This window comes from Plectropomus leopardus, chromosome 6 (genome assembly GCF_008729295.1).
Source record: "Plectropomus leopardus isolate mb chromosome 6, YSFRI_Pleo_2.0, whole genome shotgun sequence".
Taxonomy (NCBI): domain Eukaryota; kingdom Metazoa; phylum Chordata; class Actinopteri; order Perciformes; family Serranidae; genus Plectropomus; species Plectropomus leopardus.
This window is the reverse complement of record NC_056468.1, coordinates 2710693-2734685: the sequence shown is the minus strand read 5'-3', so window position 1 is coordinate 2734685 and position 23993 is coordinate 2710693. Positions and strand designations below refer to the sequence as shown.

The window sequence follows — 23993 nt, the reverse complement described above, 5'->3', positions numbered from 1 at the left end:
ATAGTTATAGTTACAGACCTTGATTCGGACGGCCCTTTAGTGGAGCTGTAGAAAAGGTGCATTGCACTGATGCTGGGTGATCAGTTCTGCCTCCCAGTTGGGGTTCAAGTTCATCCCAAAGGTGTTAATTGAACTGACATGGGAAATAATTTCTCTAAGGAGCCGGCTTTGTGTCATGTTGAAACATAAAAGGTTCAAACGTAAGCTGTTGCCAAAAAGTTCGAAGAGCAAATAATGTAAGTTGTAGCTTCAGGATTTCCCTTTACTGAAACCAAGAAGCTCAAACCAGAAAAGATGGACTCAGACCAAAGACATACCAAAGTAATGGGATGGCATATACTATACTCAAGTGTAAAACTTCACTTAATAGCCTGGAACATTTTCTTAAACCACTTAAGTCAGCAGGCTTATGTTTGAGACAGGCGTCTATATGGGACAGGCCTTTATTTCCTCTCACACAAAACTGTTGCTCAGCAAAGACGGAAATACAATCAAATTGTTTGCATGTGCAAGTGTTTGACAGCTGAAAAAAATGGCTTAATTTTACTCAAAAACACAAGAAGAAGCTAATGAGCAACAAAAGAAGGAATTAACCAGAGATTAGCAAGAAGTCTGTGAAAAGTACTAAAATTTGCTAAAAAAAAAAAAAAAAAATCAAAACAAAACAAAACTAAATCAGAATCAAAAACAAATAAGTAAAGCAAAAAATACAAAGCAAGAAATGAACAGAAGAAAAAAAAATGCTTGCATTTAAATTAAAATAATTCTGTAAAATAAATAAATTTATAAATAAATATATCATTATGAATATATTTCAATGGAAATTTTCCCTAGCTTTGTTTAAAATAGTCTTATACTGTACATCTACAACTCTCTTTTTTTTGCATCTCTCTTTTTTACCATGTCAATAATGCTGTCCTCTCTGGTGCTCACAGTTTCAGTAAAATTAACTAAATGATTGAATTGTAGAGAATCTTAACAAGCTTACATTTTGAGTAGCAATTCCATATTGACAAAAGCCTTTTGGCTGTTATGGTTTCTCCTTATGGAATACATATTTGGGCTGGCTGTCATACTTTACACAGAGGTCTTGTGTGATTTTTGCAGCGATGGATAATCAATTTTTTGAGAATACTTCTTTTCTGACAGTGAGTGTTGATGTTTCAGAGCCTGGTGTGGGTCTTGGGATTGGAGTCTGCTGTCTGACTCTGGAGAACTCTGCTCCTGGTATCTACATCCACAGCCTGGCTCTGGGATCTGTGGCCAAGATGGATGGCAGGCTCAGGTACGAACTTTAGGGTCATCAAATCATTTTCTTTCTTTTTTTTTTTTTTGCTTTTTATGGTAAAGGTATTGATGCTCAGCTAATGTAATCGAAGTTGAATATTTTCTTAGAAATAAAATCAAATATTTTTTAATTTATTGTTGTTAAATGATACATTTATTTTGTCCATTATATTTATTGTGAGTTTTTGTTTTTCCCATCTAAAGCCATGCTTGATCAAACAGTTGAATTTTCCCTTTATGGTAAAGGTAGTGATGCTGAAATAATATATTCACATTTTTTATGAAATGAAAAAGAATGATTATTCACTGTTGTTAATACCTTATATATTATTGTGGGTTTTTTTTTTTATATATACAGACACACACACACACACACACATATATATATATATGAAATAAATCATGTCATTATGTTTTTTTTCACCATTTCTGAGATTTTTTTAAAGTACTGTAATGTTAAATATCTATAGTATGTGCGTGGAAATAATACTAGTATAGATAATACCACTAATTCCATGGTAACAAATGAAAATGTGTTGGTATACTACATCACAACAAGCATTACATATATTTTTATTTTTTATTATTATAGCTACAAGAACATAAAATATTTTCATAGCTTTTTTTCTTAATGAGGACTTCAATGATATGACAATGTTGTGTCGATGCCTGTGCTCCTCTGTGCAGCCGTGGAGATCAGATACTGGAGGTGGACTCAGTCAGCCTCCGTCATGCTGCTCTCAGTGAGGCCTACGCCATCCTTAGTGAATGTGGCCCCGGACCAGTCAGTCTCATTATAAGTAGGCACCCCAACCCCAAGGTAAGAGGGTGTTCATATAGATCAGGTGTCTACAACATTTTTCAGGCCAAGAGGTCAAATCATAGACTCTAAATGGTGCAAAATGCAGCAGCGAAACTTTAAACTAGAATCAATAAAAGGGAACACGTTACTCCAATTTTAAGGAATGAACTCTGGCTGCCCATTTCTTTTAGGTTTGATTTTAAGATTTTACTTATTACTTTTGAAGCCTTTCATGGCCCCAGAATATATCTGAACTGCTGCCCTCATACCAACCAGTTTGCAACCTGAGATCCTCAGGCAGGAAGCTACTGACTGTTCCCATCACTCGATTAAAGACTAAAGGTGACAGAGTGCTTTCTGTCGGTTGTAGAATGACCTGCTTGTGGAACTCCGGCATGCTACATCCCTATCTTCTTTTAAATCATTGTTAAAAACTTATTTTTATTGAATGGCATAATTTCTTTTTAAAGGATTATATTATGTTATAAATAAATGGCACCATACTCCTGCTACAAAGCACTTTAAAAAGCCATGAACTGGTTTCTTATGGTCATTTAGATCTTTAATGAACTCTTTTTACCTCTGATTGCACCTGTTCTAACTGATTTGGAAGTTAACATTACCAATTGATTGTATGCCTATTTCAATTGATCACATTCTCTCTTATTTATTTTAAATATTTTCTGTATATATTGCATATTTATATATTTATATATTTATTTATATATTTATATATTGCATTTAATGTTGCATTTCATTATTTTTATCTTGCGATCATTGTAAATGAGGACTCTCAATGATTTTTCAGTCTAAATAAAGATAAATACATAAATAAAATAGATACATTGAACTTAAGTCTTGTACTACACTGTTTTGATTTTAAATTCAACCACTGATTTTAAATTTTTCTTCTGTGCTGAATTTTTTTGCTTTTCTAAAAAAATGTTTCCTGTGTTGCTGTTATATTTTTCTTTTGTGTTGTGTTTTAAAAATTTTCCTCTGTGTGTCGTTAATGATTTTAAGTGCACATCACTTTGTAACATAGGTTATATTTTTTTTAAATTTTATTAGTAGTAGTAGTAATATTATTACAGAGCCCTGAGCTGAAAGAAGGACGAAACAGTGACCCCTTATTACAGTTACTATATAAAATTGAGTTGCATGTTTAAATGGGCTAATGGATATGGGTTAATATGATGACCTAATTATGGGACAGGCTTTTAATTACTTTTACACAAAATTAGCTAAGCAAAAATGAAAATACAATCAAATTCTTCTTTGGTGCTCCTGGTTTCAGTAAAAGGACCTGAATGACTGAATCTATATGTATCTATCCCCGGCGTAAGATTCTCTCCCTCTAAGCTATCAATGTGTGTAGCATGTCCATTTTGAGAAAGAAGTTTAAACATTAGCTAACTAAAATTAGCAACAGCATGTAGCTAAAGAACTTCTATAAAGTGAACTGCATGGTCACCGTGCCTGTAATAGAGACAGGCCTTGATTTGTCAAAATGTGTCGCCACACTGGGCTATAAAAGAGCCTAGGCGATTAATGGGAGAGGCTTATACTGAAAGTTTTAAGGTATTTCCATTAATTGCCGGCAGTGTGTTGTTCAAAGTTGTTCCAGTTGTGATTAAACTAGTTCGTCTAATTGTCTTTTCTCAGGTATCAGAGCAGGAGATGGATCACATAATAGCTCGATCCACACACAGGGACAAAACCAACAAAAACAGACACTCGTCTCACTCCCAAGGTCTGATTTCTTTACCTACAGTAACACCTGATTCTCCTTTTCTTTTATCTACTCCTACATTTCAATCACTTAACATGTTTGTCCTTGTAACAATATAAATACCATAGTTCTACTAAGAGTTAAAGTATAGCAGCATGGCTCAGATGCTTTGGGTATCTAATCTGTCATCTGTAGGTGTGTCCTGTAAGAGTTCCAGTCCAACAACAAAGGACAGACAGGGAGAAGGTTCACCTGCTCTCAGCTGGACCATGAAGAGATTCCTGGAGCCTGCCAGCAGGGTGAGTTTCCATTCAGCATTCATGTATTATTGCTTATTTTGTACACCCACATTGCTGGATTCAATTTGATTCCTCTTAAAGCTGGAGAAGGCAAAAATCTGGAAAAGGTAAAAAAGGCATCTCTGTGTCTGCTTGCGCTTCATGCAGTAACCTTGTGTTTTGGTACATGGACTGTACTTATATTGCGTCTTTATAGTAAGGTCCCACCTGCTACTAATCATTCACACACACTCACACTCCGATGACGTGGCATCTGGAGCAATTTGGGGTTCAGTATCTATGCCAAGGGTACTTTGGCATGTTGACTGGAGAAACTGGGGATCAAACCATTGACCTTCTGGTTAGAAGACGACCCGCTCTACCTCTGAGCCAGCTTATTGAAAACTGAATAACTGTCAGTTTATAACCACTTGAATAACCAAATATTTGGGTCTAGCCTTTATTACTATATGCTCAAAGTTTATTATGGGATTTTTCCCAATGAAACCAAAGTTAAACTTCCTACCCAGTTTTAATTGATGCATTTGTATTAATTTCAGATGCATTATACCAAAAAAGTTACCTGTGACTTGGGATGATGGAGTCCTCCCCATGTGCATAACTTCTGTTCTGAAATGAGAGAAAAAAACAACTACAATTTATGTCACAAAACTGCATTTATATTTAACAAAGTTGAGATTCAATGAAATCCCAAATATAGATGTATATGGTCCAAAACAATAAGTTTATTCAACTGATGAAAAAGGGAATATATGGGAAATGTATTAAAAAACATTAATGCAAATGTTTCTCATCAAAACACAGCTGGCACGAACACTTTACACCTAACAAATTATTTTTATGAAACATGTTGAATTCATCAGCCATTAGTCTTCTTCTCTGCCTTTTGATGGCACAGTGCTGTTTCCTGCTGTCACCACCAGCAACTGTTGGAGAGAAACAGTCTAAAAGTACGGGACATCAGACACTTGTTCATCTGTTAGTCCAAACAGGAACATGTAGTTTTGCAAAGCTCATTGTGGAAAACAAAAAAAAAAAGTGAATTTGTTTTTTTTTGTTCTTTCATTGTCACATTTCCTCAGCAGGGGTCTCTGAGCTCAGAGGCAGAGTTATCTCAGTATTTCTCGCAGGATGTTTCCAGCCACTCCTTCCTGTCTGATTCCATGCTTCTGGCCTCCAACAGTGAGGAGGTGCTCCACCAGCAGAGCTGCAGCACCTCCATGGACGAAAGCTCGGCACAGCCTCACGGTAAAAACTACACCTTTGTAAATGTCATTAAAAGGACTTCCCCTGCAATGAGATTAATTTAGCTCAACAGTAAAGTGACCTTCAAAGCAGATTAAGTGATCACGACATCGTCAGATATGGTTTTACCCAATTGAAAAAACTTAAATGAGATCCGGAAGGAAGAGTTGAGTCTCAGGCCGCAAAGAAACCCTCCATGGACATAGCTTTAACCGTTTGAAACCTGGATTGACATCAGCATATATATATATATATATGTGTGTGTGTGTATACATACATATACATATAAACACATACATACATACATACATACATATATATGTGTGTTTATTTATTTATTTTTTATATTTTATTTTTTCTTTAGCCTAATTTATATATATAATCATAAATTTGAAAGGTGTCTGAGCGCAGCACTGATGTTGAAAGGGTTCATTGGGGAAGGTGTTCGTAATTGGAGATGACCAAATGAAGCCTCATGAACCTCAAATCATTTTGTAAACAAGTTTGAATTCTCTGTCTGTTTTTACTTGGCAATGAACATGACAAGTCATTAATTATTGTTACCTTCATGTAAGTCCCAGTATTCCCCTCTTCTCTGACAGAAGTGGAGAGTGGCCGCGTCTACAACGCATCACAAGACAAGTCCCTGAATCAGCACGTAGAGGCAGTTTGCCAGCCCATCGCTGTGTCCAGCCCCGCCTCAGTGCGAAGCCCACTCCTTCGTCAGCGCCGGGTGATGTGCTTTGAAGATGAGCTCAGTGATGACGAGGACTCAGACAACGCTGGAAACGCGGGGCTCTTCTCCAGGCCGGCTAAATCTGAATCTTTGATCTTCAGTGATGCACAAACATCTGAAAACTCTAAAATGGATTCAGCGGTTTTAAGTGCTAAATCATCATTAGATATCAATGGAAACAGTGAGGACGGTGGAGATCTGCAGACGTGTGGGAGCCGAGATGTGACAGCACCTCTCTATGGAAGTTTCTCACACGGTGAGGAATGTATAAACTCTGAGTCAACTAGTTCTCACTTGCCTGTCCGCTGCCCCTGTGACCCCAAAGCAGGGGCAGCCGGTAGTGCAGGCTCCGTGTCCAGTAATTTGACCATCAACAGTGAGAACTACACAACCCAAGATGATGGACAGGTAGATTCAAAGCGCTCCCCGAAGCTTGAGCACAAAGCGGTGACACGGGTCAAAAACATGATGAGCATTGAAGCACCAAACCTGCTGCAGCAGCAAAAGCCCAAAGCTGATGAGCCATCTCCAGGCTCGGGCCCCTCCCCACCACCTCCCCACGCCGCACAGTGTGGACGAAACCCCAAGACAGCTGGTGGCTTGGTACCCCATCAGCACTGTAAGAGGGGAGAAGCAAGTGAGCTGGCAGGTGTTTGCACCATCAACACCGTGACCCTGAGGAGAAGTGAGGACGAGTCGTTCGGTCTCGACCTGGAGATTATGTCATCCCCTCTGAAAGTCGTCGTCACTGGGCTAAAGCCTGGAGGAGCAGCAGAAAGGGTGCGGCTGATACCGATATTGATTATTTGTAGTTAATGAGACCAATAACCCATATTTGGAATATGCATTTAAAATAAAAATGAAAATTTGGAATCTGCCAAACTCCAGCACAAAACTTTGTTTAAATGCCTTTAACAAATGTTAAATCAAAACTAAAACATAATATACAGCAAGTTCCCTGCAATTTGTTTTATAAAGTCAAGTGAAAATTTAAATAAAAGATAAATGTAAAAAGATATCTCCCTGAGGTTTTACAAAGTAAAAGTTCCTCTACACAGTTTTAATCATTTAACCCTTTAACAGGCATTGTAACTGCACGCTTTTTTATGATCAAATTCCTGTACTAAAAACCTATTTTTGGCTCTTTGTGACCGCTCAGTTGAGTTGCCCAATTACAGTAAATGGAAGCTGATGCTATCTCACCATAAACACTGCATTAGATCATAATGTAACATTAATTAACAACTTCCTTGGACAGAATTACAAGTGTTTTATCAAATGATATGCAAAAATTGTAACAACATTTAATCTTTATATAAAGGGATGAATTGGTTTTATTTAGCACATTAAAGTTGACACTGACCACTCATTTTTTACCACTCATTTTACACCGATTTTTGTAATAATAACATTGTTGTTATTATTAATAATATTTTGTATTTATTTTATTTTATTAATTTATTTTTATTTTTAGTTTCCCATTACATTGCATAAACTAATGCAATTTTTAAAAGGCATTACACTATGGAAAAAATATCTCTAATTAAATTAAATGCAACTCTGGTTACACAAATGAAAAAAAATGCCTAATATGTGTTGATCATATAGAGTTATCCTAAATGGGCAAGTCAGCTGGTTGGTTGAGTTGGTGTCTGAATGGGGCATCTAAAAAAAAACTAAAAAAGTTGCTAAATGTGGAGTCAGTTTTACCAAAAAAATATCTATTTATTATTATTATTTTATTTTATTATATTTACTTTTTTTCTGGAAGTTTATCTTACTGAGCCTCTTAAAGGGATAGAGAATTAAAAATGTATTTGACATGTACTAACGTTTGTGACTTAAGCACTGATGAGTCTGGTGAAAAGCAAAATTTTTATCTTTTTTGTTGAATCCAGGAGTCTATGGGCAAACTGTGTCCTGGAGATGAGATCGTAAAAATTGGAGAAATGTTGGTGTGCTCCTCTACTTACCAGGAGATCTGTGAGCTCATGCACAACCTTCCTGTTACACTGTCCTTGGAAATCAAGAGACCAGTTTCAGGTAAGACCTTCATTAAGAATCACTTCATTCTGGTGTTGTAGGTCATTCACCATCAGTGTGCTACTGTTTTTCATTTACCATGGGACTCCACATTTGTCGTTTTTAAGCAGCAGGGTTCCTGATGCACAGAGGATGACAAGATATGCGGGGAAGTCCATAAAAATAAAAAGTTAACTCTGAAAGCAGTATGATGTTATCAGACAATGCACATTATCACAATATCCTAAGTATTTTCTTTAATTCCTTCTTAAATTGTTCTTAAGTAAGTTCTTAAGAAAACTCTACATCAGATGCATGAATGTGTTGTTAACCTGCAGAATTGTTCACACCTGTGTTTTCTGATTGATGAATGCAATTCTCTTTGTAAACTGAGAGCGTTTGCCAGTTGTCCCTAAACAGTATAAAGTAAACGCCTGCAAATGCCCTTAAACTGGCACACAACCGAAGGGCCAAAGTCACAAGGACATATTTCAAGGGAAAGTTGAGAAAATGCCACAACAATATATAAAGACGGAGCACCAGAATCAGAACACAAAAAGTCTGAAGAGGAGCATGTAGCTTGAAATGTCACTCATTATTAAAAAAAAAAACAAACTATAAAGGAAGCTGAAGTGTGAAGACCTTCCTCTGTTCAAAACTGCAGTAAATGAAAGGAGGCATATCTCCACCTGCCATAGCAGAGTTGGACATACTTCCATCTATAAATGAATTCTCCCCCGGTGTTTGTACACTGGGACAAGGACAGTAGTCCAGTTAAATGGCCTAATCGAGCTGTAACTGTAGCTCCACTAAACTGTGCATGGAAACATACTGCGTGATGACCTGTCTGCCACAGACACTGCCACGCCCTTCCAGCTGCTCATAGAAAATGAAGCATTTCTGATATTTCACCAAGAACTTTTTTTCTTCCTTTAAACAATTTAACTATTAGCAATACAGTAACAAACATGCTGACTGCAAAAAGAAAAAGCTAAATGTGATTTTAGTTGGGGTTTAAATACATGTGTGGTTTGATGAAGTATGCTGATATTATTATTTTCACTGATACAGTTTTCCAAAGCTTTGCACCTAACCACATGTGAGATGCTGGTGTATTTTTTAAATGTATTATATGCGTATTGCACATCTTCAAACTAGTTTTTACAAGCCATTAGTGTCAGAATGCTACTCGGCCTGCCTTTAAATAGAGCACCATTTCTTTCCCTTTTTTGCCGCCCTAAGATGTAGGATCAACCCTCCCTCATTTACCTTCCCAAAGCAACCTGCAAGCATCTGGCTTTCTATCCATGGTGATTATCTCATACAGTATATTTTACCTTTAGTTACCAATACCTTATTACCACGTAGTTTAACTCCCTGTATGTCACTCTTCGTCTCAGTTTGACAGTCTTATAGTAGAGTAGTATAAATCTTAGTGTAGTGTAGCTTAGACATTGCTGTGGATCACTGTTTCATAGTCACCAACAGAGTTTTATTTCAATGTTATTCCACAGATCTTCAAACAGAGGTGCTTTGTATTAGATTGCAGTCTTTTTATAAGCATTTTCAACAACATTTTTAGATTGTTGTCGAAGAGTTAGACTTGATTTAAAAATATATTTATACAGATAGAATAAAATAAAAATAAAATAAAAGACAAAACATCACATACAATAAATAAAATAAAATCATGTCATAAAAATAGTTCAATCAATGCCAACAAAGAGACAACTACTCCAGTGTCTCCACAGCTGAGACTGGTGACATGTTGTGCTATACGTAATGTCAGATAGAGCTACACTTATTTCATTCTCAGAGCGACCAAACCGGCAGATACATTTATACATGAGGTTCCTTTAAACAGCTTGGAGGTATTGACTCCTGCAGCCTTGCACATTTCACTGGCACTACACCACCTAGGTCTCTGGAGTAATATTCTCATGGCGTTATTATAAGCCAACTGCAATCTCTGATTAATAATTTGGCAAACAGAGGAGTTCTTTAATGTTCTTTTTTACGAGATCCTTAGATTAAGCTATTCTATATGATACAGAAGAAGAAGAACCACAGAACTCCGGTAACATTCTGGAACAACCACAGCAATGTCTTTAGTACCTCCGTTTTCTGAACTAATCAATTAATCCATTTCTTTCTACCTAGCTGTAGACATACACAAACCTTTAAGTCTTTGCTGTTTTTTTGATTTTATGAATCCCCAAATTTTCTTATCTGATGGTTCAGTGCCCTTTAACTTATTGTTTATAACAATTTAAATAACATTATAATTTTAAATATCTTTTGCTTGTTATATTTGGTATCACCTGAACTGAAGTTACATTGCTACAGAAAGAAAACCTTTTGTACCTTCAGCTTGTTCTCATTCTGAAATCATCAAATACGTCTGCTTTTTCAGTGATTTTGGCATAAGATCCAGACGTCAAAATCACCTTTTGTGGCTGTATTATACGCTGCCAGGTGGCATCAGGTGAGAATGGGGTCGAATAGAACTGATAGTGATAAAGCTGGATGGTCAGATGGCACCTGTTGCGGCAGCGTGATACGCAGACTGTGGTGGCCGGACAAAACCTCTTGCGTGCACATGTTATGCCGCTGGATGGCATCAGGTTCCAACAGTGCCAGTGAAAATGTCATTTAGGAGGATAAAGGTCCCTATAAGGCATGCAAGATGAGCAGTGGATGGGTCTGACAAACCCTGGACTTTCACCCAGGAGGTCAGTGTTTGCTTCCTGTCTGAATGTGATGTTTTTTGTCTACGCCTTATCATGTGCCCTTTTTGCTTAAACCTAATCATTCATGCCTTTTTTTTCTTCTTTTTTATCAAATTTCAAACACTGGGCTCCCGGGTCAAAGTCCTTGGTTTGTTGGACCTATCCACCACCCTTCCCGCTTGCTCTATAGGGACCCTTGTGCACCCTATAGCATGTCCATATGGCAGCATTTTATCCTGATGCTGTCTGTGGCATATCTTATGGCCACAGTAGCTTATGTCTGGACCATAGACTGTAAATAAAGATGGACAACACGCCTCCACTTACTCCCACTATGCTGAAGTGAGGTTAAAATATCCGGTGTTGCCATTTTGCAAGGGTGAAGTCATTGGGAGCCCTGTATATGTGCAGTAGCGATTTCTGTGGTAGGGAGTTCCTTCCCAAACACCCGTCCGACCAATCACAGGCAGCTGCATTGAATGCCAGTGCGTGGATTGGCTATCACGGCTCTTAATCATGGCGGAAAAGACCATTTTTTCATAATTCAGTAACTCAATAAAATTTAACTGATCATGAAAAAAAAAACACTTGAACAACCATCAGGGTGATGAAATCTACCTTCAGTGACAAAAAACATTTTTGGGAAACATTTATTTGGTGTGTACATTGAGTTTTTAGTCCAGCCTATGAGCATTCACTAACATGGAGGGGCGAGTCTGTGCGAGGGACCTGTACTGCAGTCAGACACCAGGGGGCGATCGAGATTGAATAACCTCACTTTGGGGGAGCTGTCATGTCGTCCATCTAAATATACAGTCTGTGGTCTAGACGCATTATCAACTGATGCAGCCCGTCCTCGTATTATACTGCTGTGACAGATGCCGTCCATCAACCAGCAGTGTATCATATGGTCAGGCCAAAACCACTGACAAAGTAGCAGTATTTGATGACTTCAGAAAGAGAATGGGGTGGTTTGGAACACAGGATAAGTTTTAGCACTAGATGCCACTAAATCCTACATACTAGACCTTTAAGATCTCTTCATAGATTTTAGTGACCGGATACGTTTCAATGAAATTTAAATAAAAATTAATATAATTTTGTGACTGACCTGAAGGTGAACCACAACTACAGTAACTAGTATATAGAACAACCAGATTTGGGGATTCTTAGTACTGTATGCTGTATTGCATGCTGTACTGTATGTGAAAGAATGGCTCAGTGGAGACTGGCTCAGAACTACAGTATGGTCTCCAAGGTTTTTCTCAAGAAGATCAGACAGCATTACTGAAAAACCATCACCCTGGACATTCTTTTTGGATTGTTTTGTTCTATATTGTTTTTAGGGGCGGTTGTGTGTGAGAGTATATTCGTGAATGGATAATTAAGAGGACAATTGTATAGTCTGTTAAGGTAGAAAAGTAGTACTCTAACAGTACAGTCTGTTTACCATTTTGGAATAACATTGAGATGTTATGTCAAATGATTCACTAAACACTTCTCTCTCATTCAACCCTGACTAAACTAAACTGCTTACTTTTTTATCCCAGCTGTAGATCGACTGTCCAGTTTGATAATGTCGTCAGGCAGCACTGATGGAGCGACCAGACTGAACCCAGCTAGGTCTGTTCAAGGGACATCTGATGAAGCAATAAATGCAAAGTCAGGGAATTCCAACCACACAACCCTAGCAGACCAAGACTTTCAAATACCTATCACCAATATAGATGACATATTATCAGAAGTGAGCCTCTATGGTGATACAGACCCACAAACCAAATCCCCCAACAAAGCAGCTGATGAGTCTGCATCCTGCTGTTTAATCCAACATACTGTGACCCTGTCTGAGAAAGCTGACACTCAGGCTCCAGTACAGTCCACTTCCCTGGACTGTTCCATCTTGGATGCAGGAAATGAAAAAGGCGCCAATGAAAACACCTCTGCTGCTGTCAACCGATCACATCCTGACAGATCTGACACTGGTCCTACATGTATGTACCCTGTAGGAGATGACAGTGATTCAAGCAGTGACTCTGCCACTGACAGCAGTGTGATGGTCAATAAAACAGCCAGTAGTGGTGGGAGTCTTCTTGAGCCCTCCTCAGATGAGGAGGAAGTGGAGTTTTGTTCCTGTGATGTTCAGCAACCTGCTGCTGAGGGACTCTCTCAGATAAACCAGTCACCAAATAAGTCTCAGCATGATAGCAATCAGAATTTAAACCGGGATCAGAATGGTGACATGTTGAGGGTCTCTGCAGATGTCTCACTGACAGACAAAGATACCTCTGTTACAACAACCCAATACTGTCAGCTCTCTCCAGAGCAACAGTCTGCCAACAGTACAATGCCTGTGTCTTCTATGAAGTGCCACAATAAGAGTGCCATTAAACTCTGTGACAACGTTAAAGCATGTGTGGCAACCAAGCCTGGAAGTATTTCCAGCAGCCATTCCCCACCAGATACCCACAGTGTTACTCAGGAAACTACTGCAAATCTGCATGCAGATGCCAATCTGACCTCAGATTTGTTGAAGCATTTGAATTCGCAAACACCCCCTATACCTTTGAAGGAATCAGAGACCTTAGTTTTAAGCATCATCAAATCAGATACAAGAGCATCAATGATAAGCAAAGAGAAGGCCTTGGAAGGTAGAACTAACTTAACCCCCCTTCTTGGGGTGCTCAAGAAGACCTCAGGGCTAAAACTTGATCATTCAGACCGCCCCATGTGGAGTAGTAACCTTAAACACCAGGTTGAAACTCAGACCAAACCAAACACTCCCAAATTGAAGGGCCTTAGTATTAAGAGTAAGAACAAACCACAGGAGGAGCCTCTCCAAAAACTGAGTGAAAGTCCACTTCCTTTAAACACCAGTGCTTCCTTGAACCAGTCAACAAAATTACCACAGACAGCGACCACCTCCAGCCTTCTGAAGACAAGTGACCAGTCTGGTTTGGACAATTGCCTTGTTTTGTCCAAAACAAGTGACAGAGGGCAAGTTCCAACTCAGCCTGGGACTTCAGGTGGCACATTACAGACTGTCCCACCTGCCAAGGAGAGTGACATCTATTTAGTCTCCAAAGCACCAGCCAAATCACAGAGTCAATCACACCATCCTGCTACTCAGAGAACATTTATAGAAGTCCGACTGTCTTCCTTACCTGGTTTATCATCACCAGTTTTGGCACGTAATGAAACAGTGAATTTAAAAGACTCTAAAACCATTCAAAGAGGTACCGATGCAAGATTTGCACCCTTGCTTTCTCCTGCTAACACAGTCTTTCATTCACTGTGTTCTACTAAAGAAACGAATACTGGCTCCAAAGCTATTGTAGATACAAGTGACGCTCTGAAGTCCAGCACGTCCAGATTGTACATTAAGACGATGGATAGGCGAAGCTTCACAGACACCGCCTTGTCCGCAGATTATAATCCCTTCTCGGTCAGACACAAGATAAAATCCTTTGAAAACCTGGCAAACTTTGACAAGCCGATGGCTAAAAGCAGTGACGTTCAGTCTTATGCCGTGGCATACCGAGCCTCGCTCAACCAGAGGATTGCTGGTTATATGGGCTTGGTTAACTCTATCGACTGCCGGGCACGTCAAAGAAGTTTTAGTTCCTATGTGGAGAATCTCATCCCAACCACAGCCTGCTCACCTCTACATGGTAAATCTCCATCTAGCATTACGCTGATAAACCTCGAGCTTCCAGCTTCCAGCTGTAATGCATCTCTCCCGACCGAAGACAGTCCCGAGGCTGTGGTTCAGAAAGCCCCAGATGGGACCAGACTGCAGACCCCTCAGGTGCTGCGGAGGAAACACGACAGACTCCCCCGCAGCAGGTTGCGGCAGCTAAGAGCTCTCAGTATGCCGGAGTTAGAGAAACTATGCACAGAGGAGTTTACCAGAGCTGTGGATTCAACTGAGTCTACACCTACGAACACCACAGTGACTGAGAGCTCTCCACCTACTGCCACCCCAACTAAAGTGGATGTGAACAGGGTGAGCCGAGGGGATCTTGGATCCACTGAGGAGACTCCTCAAAGAGCCCCAGAGGGCCGTGGACAGCAGGCTGGCTGGTCAATCAGGTAGGCTATTCAGTTAAAACAATTTTCTGAATTTTACTTTTCATTCTTAATTTTTCGCTAATTTTGTGTTCATGCATGAGGCATACATTTTTTTCATCTGTGAATTTCCAGCTCAGCTCCTACAATATGAATGAATGAATGAATGATTTTTTTTTCATGTCATGCCATGACTGTGACCCATCCCATATGGGGTTATATGACACCAATCAACAAACAAATCAATACAAGGGTAGTGCTTGGTGGTCAAGAAACCCTGAGCAGCACTGGTGGAGAGACTGAGGGGAGCCCAGCTCCCCAATCGGCCACCCAGCAGCACCCTGACCCCCGCACACGTCCCCATAAACACACAAAGTACATACAGATCCTGGCTTCCAGTCCATTTTAGAATCTTAACAAAAAAAAGATTCTAAAATCTTAGCATTTACTCATAAATCAGTTGAATTAATCGATAACAGAACTAAAATGATCCACTCGGCCAAATTAACTTAAAGAGGGTCAGCTATTTATATCTATTTATCTATCTATATTTATCTATTATCTATTTATCATCTATTTATATTTTATTATTTTAGCCTGGGGTCAACAACCAAAAGAGGCCTTAAACAGTTTGGTTTAGGGATGCATGATAATATTGGCACATCATTGGTATATATACTTTTTGTCTTTGGCTTTTTCTTTCTTTTTTTGACAAAGTGAACAAGCATAAAATACAGTATCAAGCCTAGGTTGAAGTTTTGTTTTCTGAAAGGGTAATCAGTGCAGAAATACACTGACTCCTGTGTATTTCCCTGACAGTCTGAAGGAGCTGGCTGCTTCTCCTGAGAGTCAGTGTCAGCTGCAAACCCTGCTGTCCTCCCCGACAGTGAAGTCATACGTGTCGGCCCTGCTCCAGGAGGCCAGGACCCTCTCAGAGGTAACTCCATTCTGCTGATACATTTACAAAAACCATTCCACATGCCGATTAATATGCAATACATCCATAGACTATTTTGTTTAAGTCTACTTTTTGTATGACTTTCTGTTTGTCACATTGAGTCTGTGCCTAAACTCTCTGCAGGTGAACTACAATACTCACCTAGTTGTCCTTAGTAAAGAGGAAGGCTCAGGACTTGGTTTCAGTATTGCAGGTGGAGTTGACCTTGAGCAGAAGACAATAATCGTAAGTACAGTCTACTATTCAAATGCAGCTCTGGACATCAGTCCAGTTTGCTAGATGAACATTTTGGCTTTGCTCCTGCAAACCACGAATATGTTACATTTGCATTAAGTGAGGGTGGATGGCGTGATACCTAGTCAAGACACCTGCCAAGCTGCAGACCACAGTGTTGCTGCAGACCACAGTGCTGCTGCAGACCACAGTGTTGCTGCAGACCATAGTATTGCTGCAGACCATAGTATTGCTGCAGACCATAGTGCTGCTGCAGACCATAGTATTGCTGCAGACCATAGTGCTGCTGCAGACCACAGTATTGCTGCAACCACAGTATTGCTGCAGACCACCGTGTTGCTGCAGACCACAGTATTGCTGCAGACCACAGTGTTGCTGCAGACCATAGTGCTGCTGCAGACCACAGTGCTGCTGCAGGCTACTGTTTGAGAACAACAGATAGCAAAAAGGGTTGTTGTTTTTTCGTGAGTCATCACTGTTTTTTCAATGGCTTTTCAGTATCAAAACATGCATTTATAGTGACCCATCTCTTTTTTTTCCAGAAGGTATAGTGCCCCAGTAAGCCTTTTTTTTTTAACCAAGACATTGCTACATTTTTTGCCGCAGTAGTGGCATGAGAAGAGGGTTTTTTTATGATTATAATTATTATGTTTTTATTTATTTATTTATTTATTTATTATGGAGACATGCTTTCTCTGTGGGTTTTGCCCCCAAAACCGGTTATTTAAAGCCAATGCATAATCTTTTCCTAACCACCACCAAGTGATTTTTATTCCTAAACCTAACCACATGTTAACCACAGTGTTGTTTATATTTGTTAACATTCGAAGTATCTGTGGTTTGCAGAAAAGTACGATGCCAGCATTTTTTGTGGCGATTTGGATCAAGAGTTGAACTTTGCAAGCTATCTTTCTTGAAAGTACCACTGGGGGGCAGCAAAGTCTGTCACTTTCAAATCCTACAGAAACTGTAGCAGCTGTAACTCATTACTTACACACAGGTTTTATGTTTCCTTTAGTTGTTTCTGGCTGTGTTAGACAAATATTAAGTGACAGGGAGTTAAGCTGCAACTCTGTTCACTCACATTCTAGAAAGAGTTTTGTTGGGTATTGATTTATTCAACAATCTGCATGACTGAGATTGAAGACATGAAATAATTTGATATATTAGACTGTGGAATAAGGTGAGAGTGAATGTAGGGTTAGCTTTTACATTTACTTTCGCTGGTAAACATGTTTGCAATGATAGATAGAATTTTTTATTTATTTATTTATTTTAGCGCTCGAACACTGTAAAATACTTCTGTAAGTCTGACTTGAATCTAAACTTTTACTAAAACTTGACCAGAGTACCTCTTCGGCCATGAGGCCAATGTGTTAAATTGCAATCAGATTAAGAGGTACTGTCAGCAATGGGCTCGATATTATTATGGCATTTAAAAATGTAAGAGAAAAATGGTATAATGTTGAGGTCAAAGAAGAATTTTTGTGGGGTGTAGGTGAGAGAATGCTCGGTGTATTTTATTCGTTCTTGCTGATCTCTCCTAACAGCAGGTGTGATGGTATGAAACGTGTCTTTGTGTCCAGGTTCATCGTGTCTTCACCAAAGGGACAGCGAGCCTGGAAGGTACAATCCAGAGAGGGGACAGCATTTTATCCATAAATGGCACCAGTCTGGGAGGTAAAACCCACGGAGAGGCCGTGTCCTGCCTCCATCAAGCCAGACTGTCCAATCAAGCATTAGTGGTCATTTGGAGAGACAAGGACAGTGAGCCGAGTGTCTCTGACATGCCTGACTCAGCTGGGCAGTCAAAGAGGATATGTCCTGACAGGAAGAAGTCTTTGGAAGCTGGAGCAGGTAAGACCCAGACTTATATCTGTGACAATACAGACAAATCTGCCAGACCTCATGACAGTAAAGTCAGATATCACCCAAAGTAACAGATCTTACTCCACTCTGTCCACGTTTTGTTTTAATTTTACTAACCTTCACCATGCTTTCTTAACATTAATATCTGTTCTTTGTATTTTTTCTTCTGTTTCATGTTAGCTTATTTCAGTGTTCTGTATTGTTTATTTTGTATTTGCATTTATTTTCTTTTTGCATTTCATGTTTCTTGAAATTTCTTGAGTACTTATAAAAGAGCAATATAAGTCCTATCTAAGTCCTATCTATTATTATTATTATATAATTAACAACCCTTTGAAACCTGGAGCAAGTTCACTTTTCTTTTTCTGCTTTCAGTTACCTTTCACAAGTATTTAATCCCCTGAACCCCTGACCTCTGACCCCAAAGCAAACTGATGTAATTTCTTTCAAAGGCATAGGAAAAAAGGCAATGAGCAACTTGCTAGGAAATGTTCCAAGAAATACAAGACATTAGTATATATAAAAAATTATTTTAAGGGAAGATGTTCATGGAAAAAAAGAAAAGAGCTATGGAAAACTATATATGCAATTATTAAAATTACATATTTAAAATTATAGGTTGCTTATTTTTACGTATTTCTACCAGATCTTTTCTTCTGTTTTTATTTAACTTCCTTTGTCATCTTGTTTTTTTTTTTGTAGGTAATTGTCTTGTACTTTTTACTAATTTCTTGAATTATTAAGTAAAATTTTGGGGTCTTTCCTCTTTCGTTGCTCATTGCCTTTTTACACATTTTTTCCAGATCATGTCTTTTTTCAAAATTTTTTCATCTTTTTTGTAGGTAATATTCTTGTATTTTTTTTTACTTATTTCATGCCCTTTTTTTTATCTTTCTGTCTTCCGTTGCTCATTGCCTTCTCCACGTTTTTCAAAGGAATTAGGCCAATTTGCTGAATTCTCAAAGGGTTAACCTGTTAAATAATTTTGCATTTGTATACTTGTCACTTTTGAAACTAATTACAGAGCACTCTGATGTACTTGTCCAATCAGCCTGCGTTTCCAGCTCCTGTAGACCAGCTCACTGTTTCAAACACAAGCATTAACCCTATAAACAGGCCTTTCATGTTGCATTGTGTTAGTGGTCTTCAGCTGGCAACAAGTTAACATGGATCCAAAAGACAGTAATAGAAACTTCTCATAAACTAAAAGTGTTTAAGATTTTATTTCTGTGATTGTCGGTGTTGAATGTGTCTCAGTGGTGGATGTGGGTCCAGACGGAGCTTTAACGGTGGAGCTTCACAAGTCCTCTGCTGGCCTTGGATTCAGTCTGGAAGGGGGAAAGTCCTCAAGTCATGGAGACCGGCCTCTCATTGTCAAACGCATCTTTAAAGGTAACCTTTTTTCTATACTAAGCGCTGTAGTATAATCACCGGTAGACCATTTATGTATGAGGTAAATTTGGTGTTAACACTGTATAAGAATTGAGTTATTGAATATTTTTGCTCTACTGTGTTGCACTTTGTAGATGGTCCCTAAGCACTCCCCTAACAGCCCGCTGCGCATACAGACCAATGTAATTGTCCAGCTTGGAGGACAGCTCATTTTCAGTCTAACTGCGATTAGAACGAGGCATCGTTTGTGTTTCGACAACATTTTATTCGTAAATTATTGATCCCGAACCTGTCAATACCTTTCCAGAATTTTTCTCATAATTTCAAGATCAGGATCTCATAATTATGAAATCTTATCTCGTAATTATGAGGAGAAAAAAAATCACCCAAAAATATTTAAAGAAAAATCAATCCCTAAAAATTTTCTTTTTTGGAATGCCAAAATGTTTTGAAGAAAAAAATGCCAAAAGGTTTTAAAAAATCAGCAAAAATTTTAACAAAAATAATCAACAAAATAGTTTTCTTAAAAATATCGGTGGTAAAATAAATACAAGATACAGCTATTTATAGTTGGATGCCCCTCCCATAAGCCAAAATAAAAACATAAGTCCCTCCCCAGTGCTTTAAGAATTATTTGACATGCCTCCACCTTTTGTACCACCCCATCCCCTCCCTTAAGTTATTCAGGGTAAATAGGGTGCCATAGTGCATTAAGAGCATCAAAATAGAGCTTGTTCATCAAAAAGGAGGATCCCTCCAGACCCCTTACAGAGGTCCAGGCCTAGCCCCCAATGTACTCAAATCCTACAAACGCCTCTGAGGAGGAACATGATTTCTTTAACAGATTATCAGTCTTAGTGACACTGAGTGGATGCAGTGACAGTTTCTGAAAATAGTAACTTTTATGAAAATGGCTGTTCTGTCCTAACTGTAGCCTTGAATGGCATTTGGGGAGAAAACAGTGTATCATGAACTGCTTGTACTACAGGAGGCGCTGCAGAGCAGTCCGGGTTGATTGAAGTCGGCGATGAAGTTCTGTCTATCAACGGTTGCTCTCTGGAGGGCCTCATGCACCACGATGCCTGGAAAATCATCAAAGCCACTAACGAAGGACCCAACCAGCTCCTCATCCGCAAGCCCAGGTCCTGACTGTACGAACACACTGACAGAAAGGTCCTAACGAGGGCTGACGTTAAACAGCCCTCTGAGGCATGGTACGGACGAGCAGTTTCACACTTTTTACAGACTTTCTGATGGACTCCGTTTGACATTTTGTGTTTTGTCTTGTTATGTGTGTTTGTACTTAGAAATAGGTCAGTTTGGGTGGACCACTAACTATTGTGTACAATACTGAATCATGATTTATTTCAGATTGGAAGTGCGGTTTGTTTACAATAGATTTCCTTTGGAACACTAAAGAAAAACGTTTTTTAAATAAAGGCAGTTTGTGAAAAGATGTGTGTGCTTGTGGTTACAGCATTCAGGCTGAATTATGAGATAACAATTGTTATATCCACAAATGGGGGTAGCTCATTTCAGTAGCTGATTTCAGACCTCAGCTCCTAACTGGCCCAGGGTTCAAATCAGGTCTAATAGGGTCCTATTGTGATGCTACAGGTCTCCAGTCTGTATGATGTCTTGTGTAATAACTGCTTAGATCTTAGCAGATTATCCATCAGCTCTGACCAACACATTTTGGACCAGAGTTTATTTAGATACTCAGAGTAAAGGTTCTTGCATCAAAATTCTAAGAATGATGTATTTTTTCTATAATTCTTACAATTAAGAATAAATGGCATTCACGAATGTCCTCAAGTGTTAACCTTTTGAAAAGTGGGCAAATTAGCTTAATCTATCTCAAAAACATTGGTAGAAGCAACTGCAAATGATATGGAAATTAGGAAAATTGTACAAGAAAATTAGAAAAAAACAAATACAAAAAAAGAAAAGTAAAAAAAAAATGCTTAAAAATGATAATTAGTCTTAAATAATTTTGGATATATAATTATAATAGTTACAAATACAGTTCTCTGCATTTTTCTTGAGCATTTTCAAAAAATTAATTTTCTACATCTTTGTTTATGTCAAAGTTGATGTCGACTATAACCCAGTTGAACATAATATCAGACATATTAAAGTAGACCACACACCTTGGAAATGACCACAGGATGTCAGTAAGAACACACAAACGAGTGGAGAACCACTCTGACCTCAGAATATCGGCATTTACTCGCTGCTCTAGTATTAGAGCTGCACTATTGTGGGATGTTAGGATTTTTTAAACTGGTGACATGCAGCATGATATCAATCATAGGATCACTTTTTCTGAACTCTTCACTCAGTCAGCACAACAGAAATCAGTGTAGACTAAACTGCACATCATCTATCATTGCTTTGGCACATTCAGTGACCTCAGCTTTCAACATTCATACACAGTTTTGTCACTCAGAGTCAACCACCACCAAACCTCTTCATACTTACACTTTATTTTGCACATACATGTTAAATACTATTGTAAAAATCTTTACATTTATGTTCCAAACTAAATTTTATATAAAATTACTGTCATTTGTTACATTCTGCTTTAATGATAACAACAACAACAACAACAATAATAATAATAATAATAATAATAATAATAATAAAATAATGATAATAATAAATAATAATAATAATAACTTTATTTATATAGCACCTTTAAAAACACAGTTTACAAAGTGCTTTGACAAGCAAAGCAAAGCCGAGGCAGTAAATCCCAGAGTTTCTAAAACGATTTAAGTAAGTAAATAATGCCGAACAAAGGCCAGACAAGAGTTAAGGCAGAATTAAACAGGAGACTACAGGCTGAAACATAGTGCGTGGGCAGCAGAACAGATCTAGAAAGAAATAGTAACTATAAGGAAAGTGCGTTAACTCCTAATTAGGACCTATAACACTGCACAGTTATTGTTATTCCTTGATGACTTGTGGCAGGTGAGGAGAAGGGGACAATGTGAAGTTTCACCATCCTGCTCAGCTCATCTCAAGATGGAGTCACTTTTCCCTCCACTTTACTCTCCATTCCTCAACACTGGGGAAGAATTATTTTCCTAATGGAGGTGGAAAGTTTATATGGTCAGATGTTTTCCTCTTGGACACTGTTCTCACATTTAACAGGCTGTGACAAGCAAACGTTGGGTATTTCTATTATTGCTGATAAATGACAAAAAATAATAATAGTCGATTATCAAAACTGTCAATAATTGGTTCAGATTTTTAAAGCATACAAAGAAAAGCGTGGTCACAACTTTACTACATGGTTAATATTAAGTAAATAAATTACGTTTAACTAATTTCTATGCTAATTTTTGGGCCATGTCTCATTAACTTGCTCATTGCCTTCTCCCCATGGTTTTGAAAGAAATCAAACCAATTTGCTCAGGTTTCAAAGGTTTAATTAGGGCATTAAAAATGATTATTTAAAAACAAACAAACAATAAAATACTGAATTTTGATAGTTAATCGTGATTAATCTAATTTTTTTATCGCATGTTTACAGTTCCGCAATTTTGTATTTCAAAACAATTTTAAAGTCCATGTTGACAAGGTAAAGCAATTCTTACCAGACTGGCTTGACTGGGAATCAAAGGCAAAGCATTGTCAGTTTTCAAGAGTTTAATTTTAGTTGCTTTCTCTGATTCATACAGCTCCGGACACTATTGTTCCCTGCAACTGTAAGAGATATGACTGGTCACAACATGCCAACCTGAGGACATCATTTAGACCCAAGTCTTCTGCCATGTTGACTGGTCTGTAGGCAGTTTCCAGCCATTTAGTAACACTGTTGTTAACGTCTTCTATTTTGTTTCACCCATGGATCGGTGGTGATCTTTGCCGTCTTTGGCGATGTGGTTGCCCGCCGACTTCAATTTTAAGACTGTTTAGGGACCCCAATATGTGGAAATACTCAAGTAAAAAAACAGGCCAAAACACTACATTTAAACTGCATGCAAAAGAACTGCATGGGACTAGCATAATGTCAGCCAGGATCGCGGATTCACTCAATTCAAAATGGCTGACTTCCTGTTAGATTGGTATGGCTCCAAAAGACCTTCTTGTACATCTTGTGATGTGACATGTGCCTAATTTTTGTACATGTAGGAAATTTGGGCTGAGGGGGCTGTTTCATAGAAATTTTATAAAGGGTGCTCGTAATCCATTTTTTCACCAAATCTGACATGTGTGCAAAGTTTCATGAGTTTTTGAGCCCCTTTAGGCCCTCTAAAAAAGTGATTAATTTGGAGGAAGAAGAATAATGTGTATGGACCTACAATGGTGACCTGGAGAACAAGACAGCATTTATTATTGTAAGAACACACAATACATACATTCAATTAAATACAAACATTATGTTATAAATGGTACAGAGAAGAATTTTTGAGCAATTCTTTAGAAAAAATTGAATGTTCACAGATAATGTGCAATACAAGGCATCAAGACATGCCAAAAATGTTAAGCATTGTAGCAAGAACAGTTTGTGATAACGACCTCTGCTAACTTTGTTCAAAACTGGTTTGAAAAGGGGTCTAACCTGCTGGTCATTCCAAGACCAAGGGTCATAATAAAACAGACTTCTTTTTCCAG

At 38.4% G+C, this 23993-nt stretch overlaps 1 protein-coding gene across 1 annotated transcript in view; it reads left to right on the top strand.

Annotated features, from left to right (window-relative positions):
* Positions 1 to 20804, top strand: part of pdzd2 (PDZ domain containing 2) — a 71631-nt gene extending 50827 nt beyond the window's left edge. The window contains exons 14-26 of the mRNA XM_042488919.1: positions 1168 to 1285; positions 1975 to 2107; positions 3755 to 3842; positions 4017 to 4120; positions 5203 to 5368; positions 5968 to 6881; positions 8000 to 8144; positions 12403 to 14941; positions 15737 to 15854; positions 15999 to 16100; positions 17696 to 17966; positions 19236 to 19370; positions 20359 to 20804. Coding sequence (XP_042344853.1) covers positions 1168 to 1285; positions 1975 to 2107; positions 3755 to 3842; positions 4017 to 4120; positions 5203 to 5368; positions 5968 to 6881; positions 8000 to 8144; positions 12403 to 14941; positions 15737 to 15854; positions 15999 to 16100; positions 17696 to 17966; positions 19236 to 19370; positions 20359 to 20519 — 4994 coding nt within the window. The 3' untranslated portion in view covers positions 20520 to 20804. The remainder of the gene's footprint in view (positions 1 to 1167; positions 1286 to 1974; positions 2108 to 3754; positions 3843 to 4016; positions 4121 to 5202; positions 5369 to 5967; positions 6882 to 7999; positions 8145 to 12402; positions 14942 to 15736; positions 15855 to 15998; positions 16101 to 17695; positions 17967 to 19235; positions 19371 to 20358) is intronic.
* The last annotated feature ends 3189 nt before the right edge of the window (positions 20805 to 23993 follow it).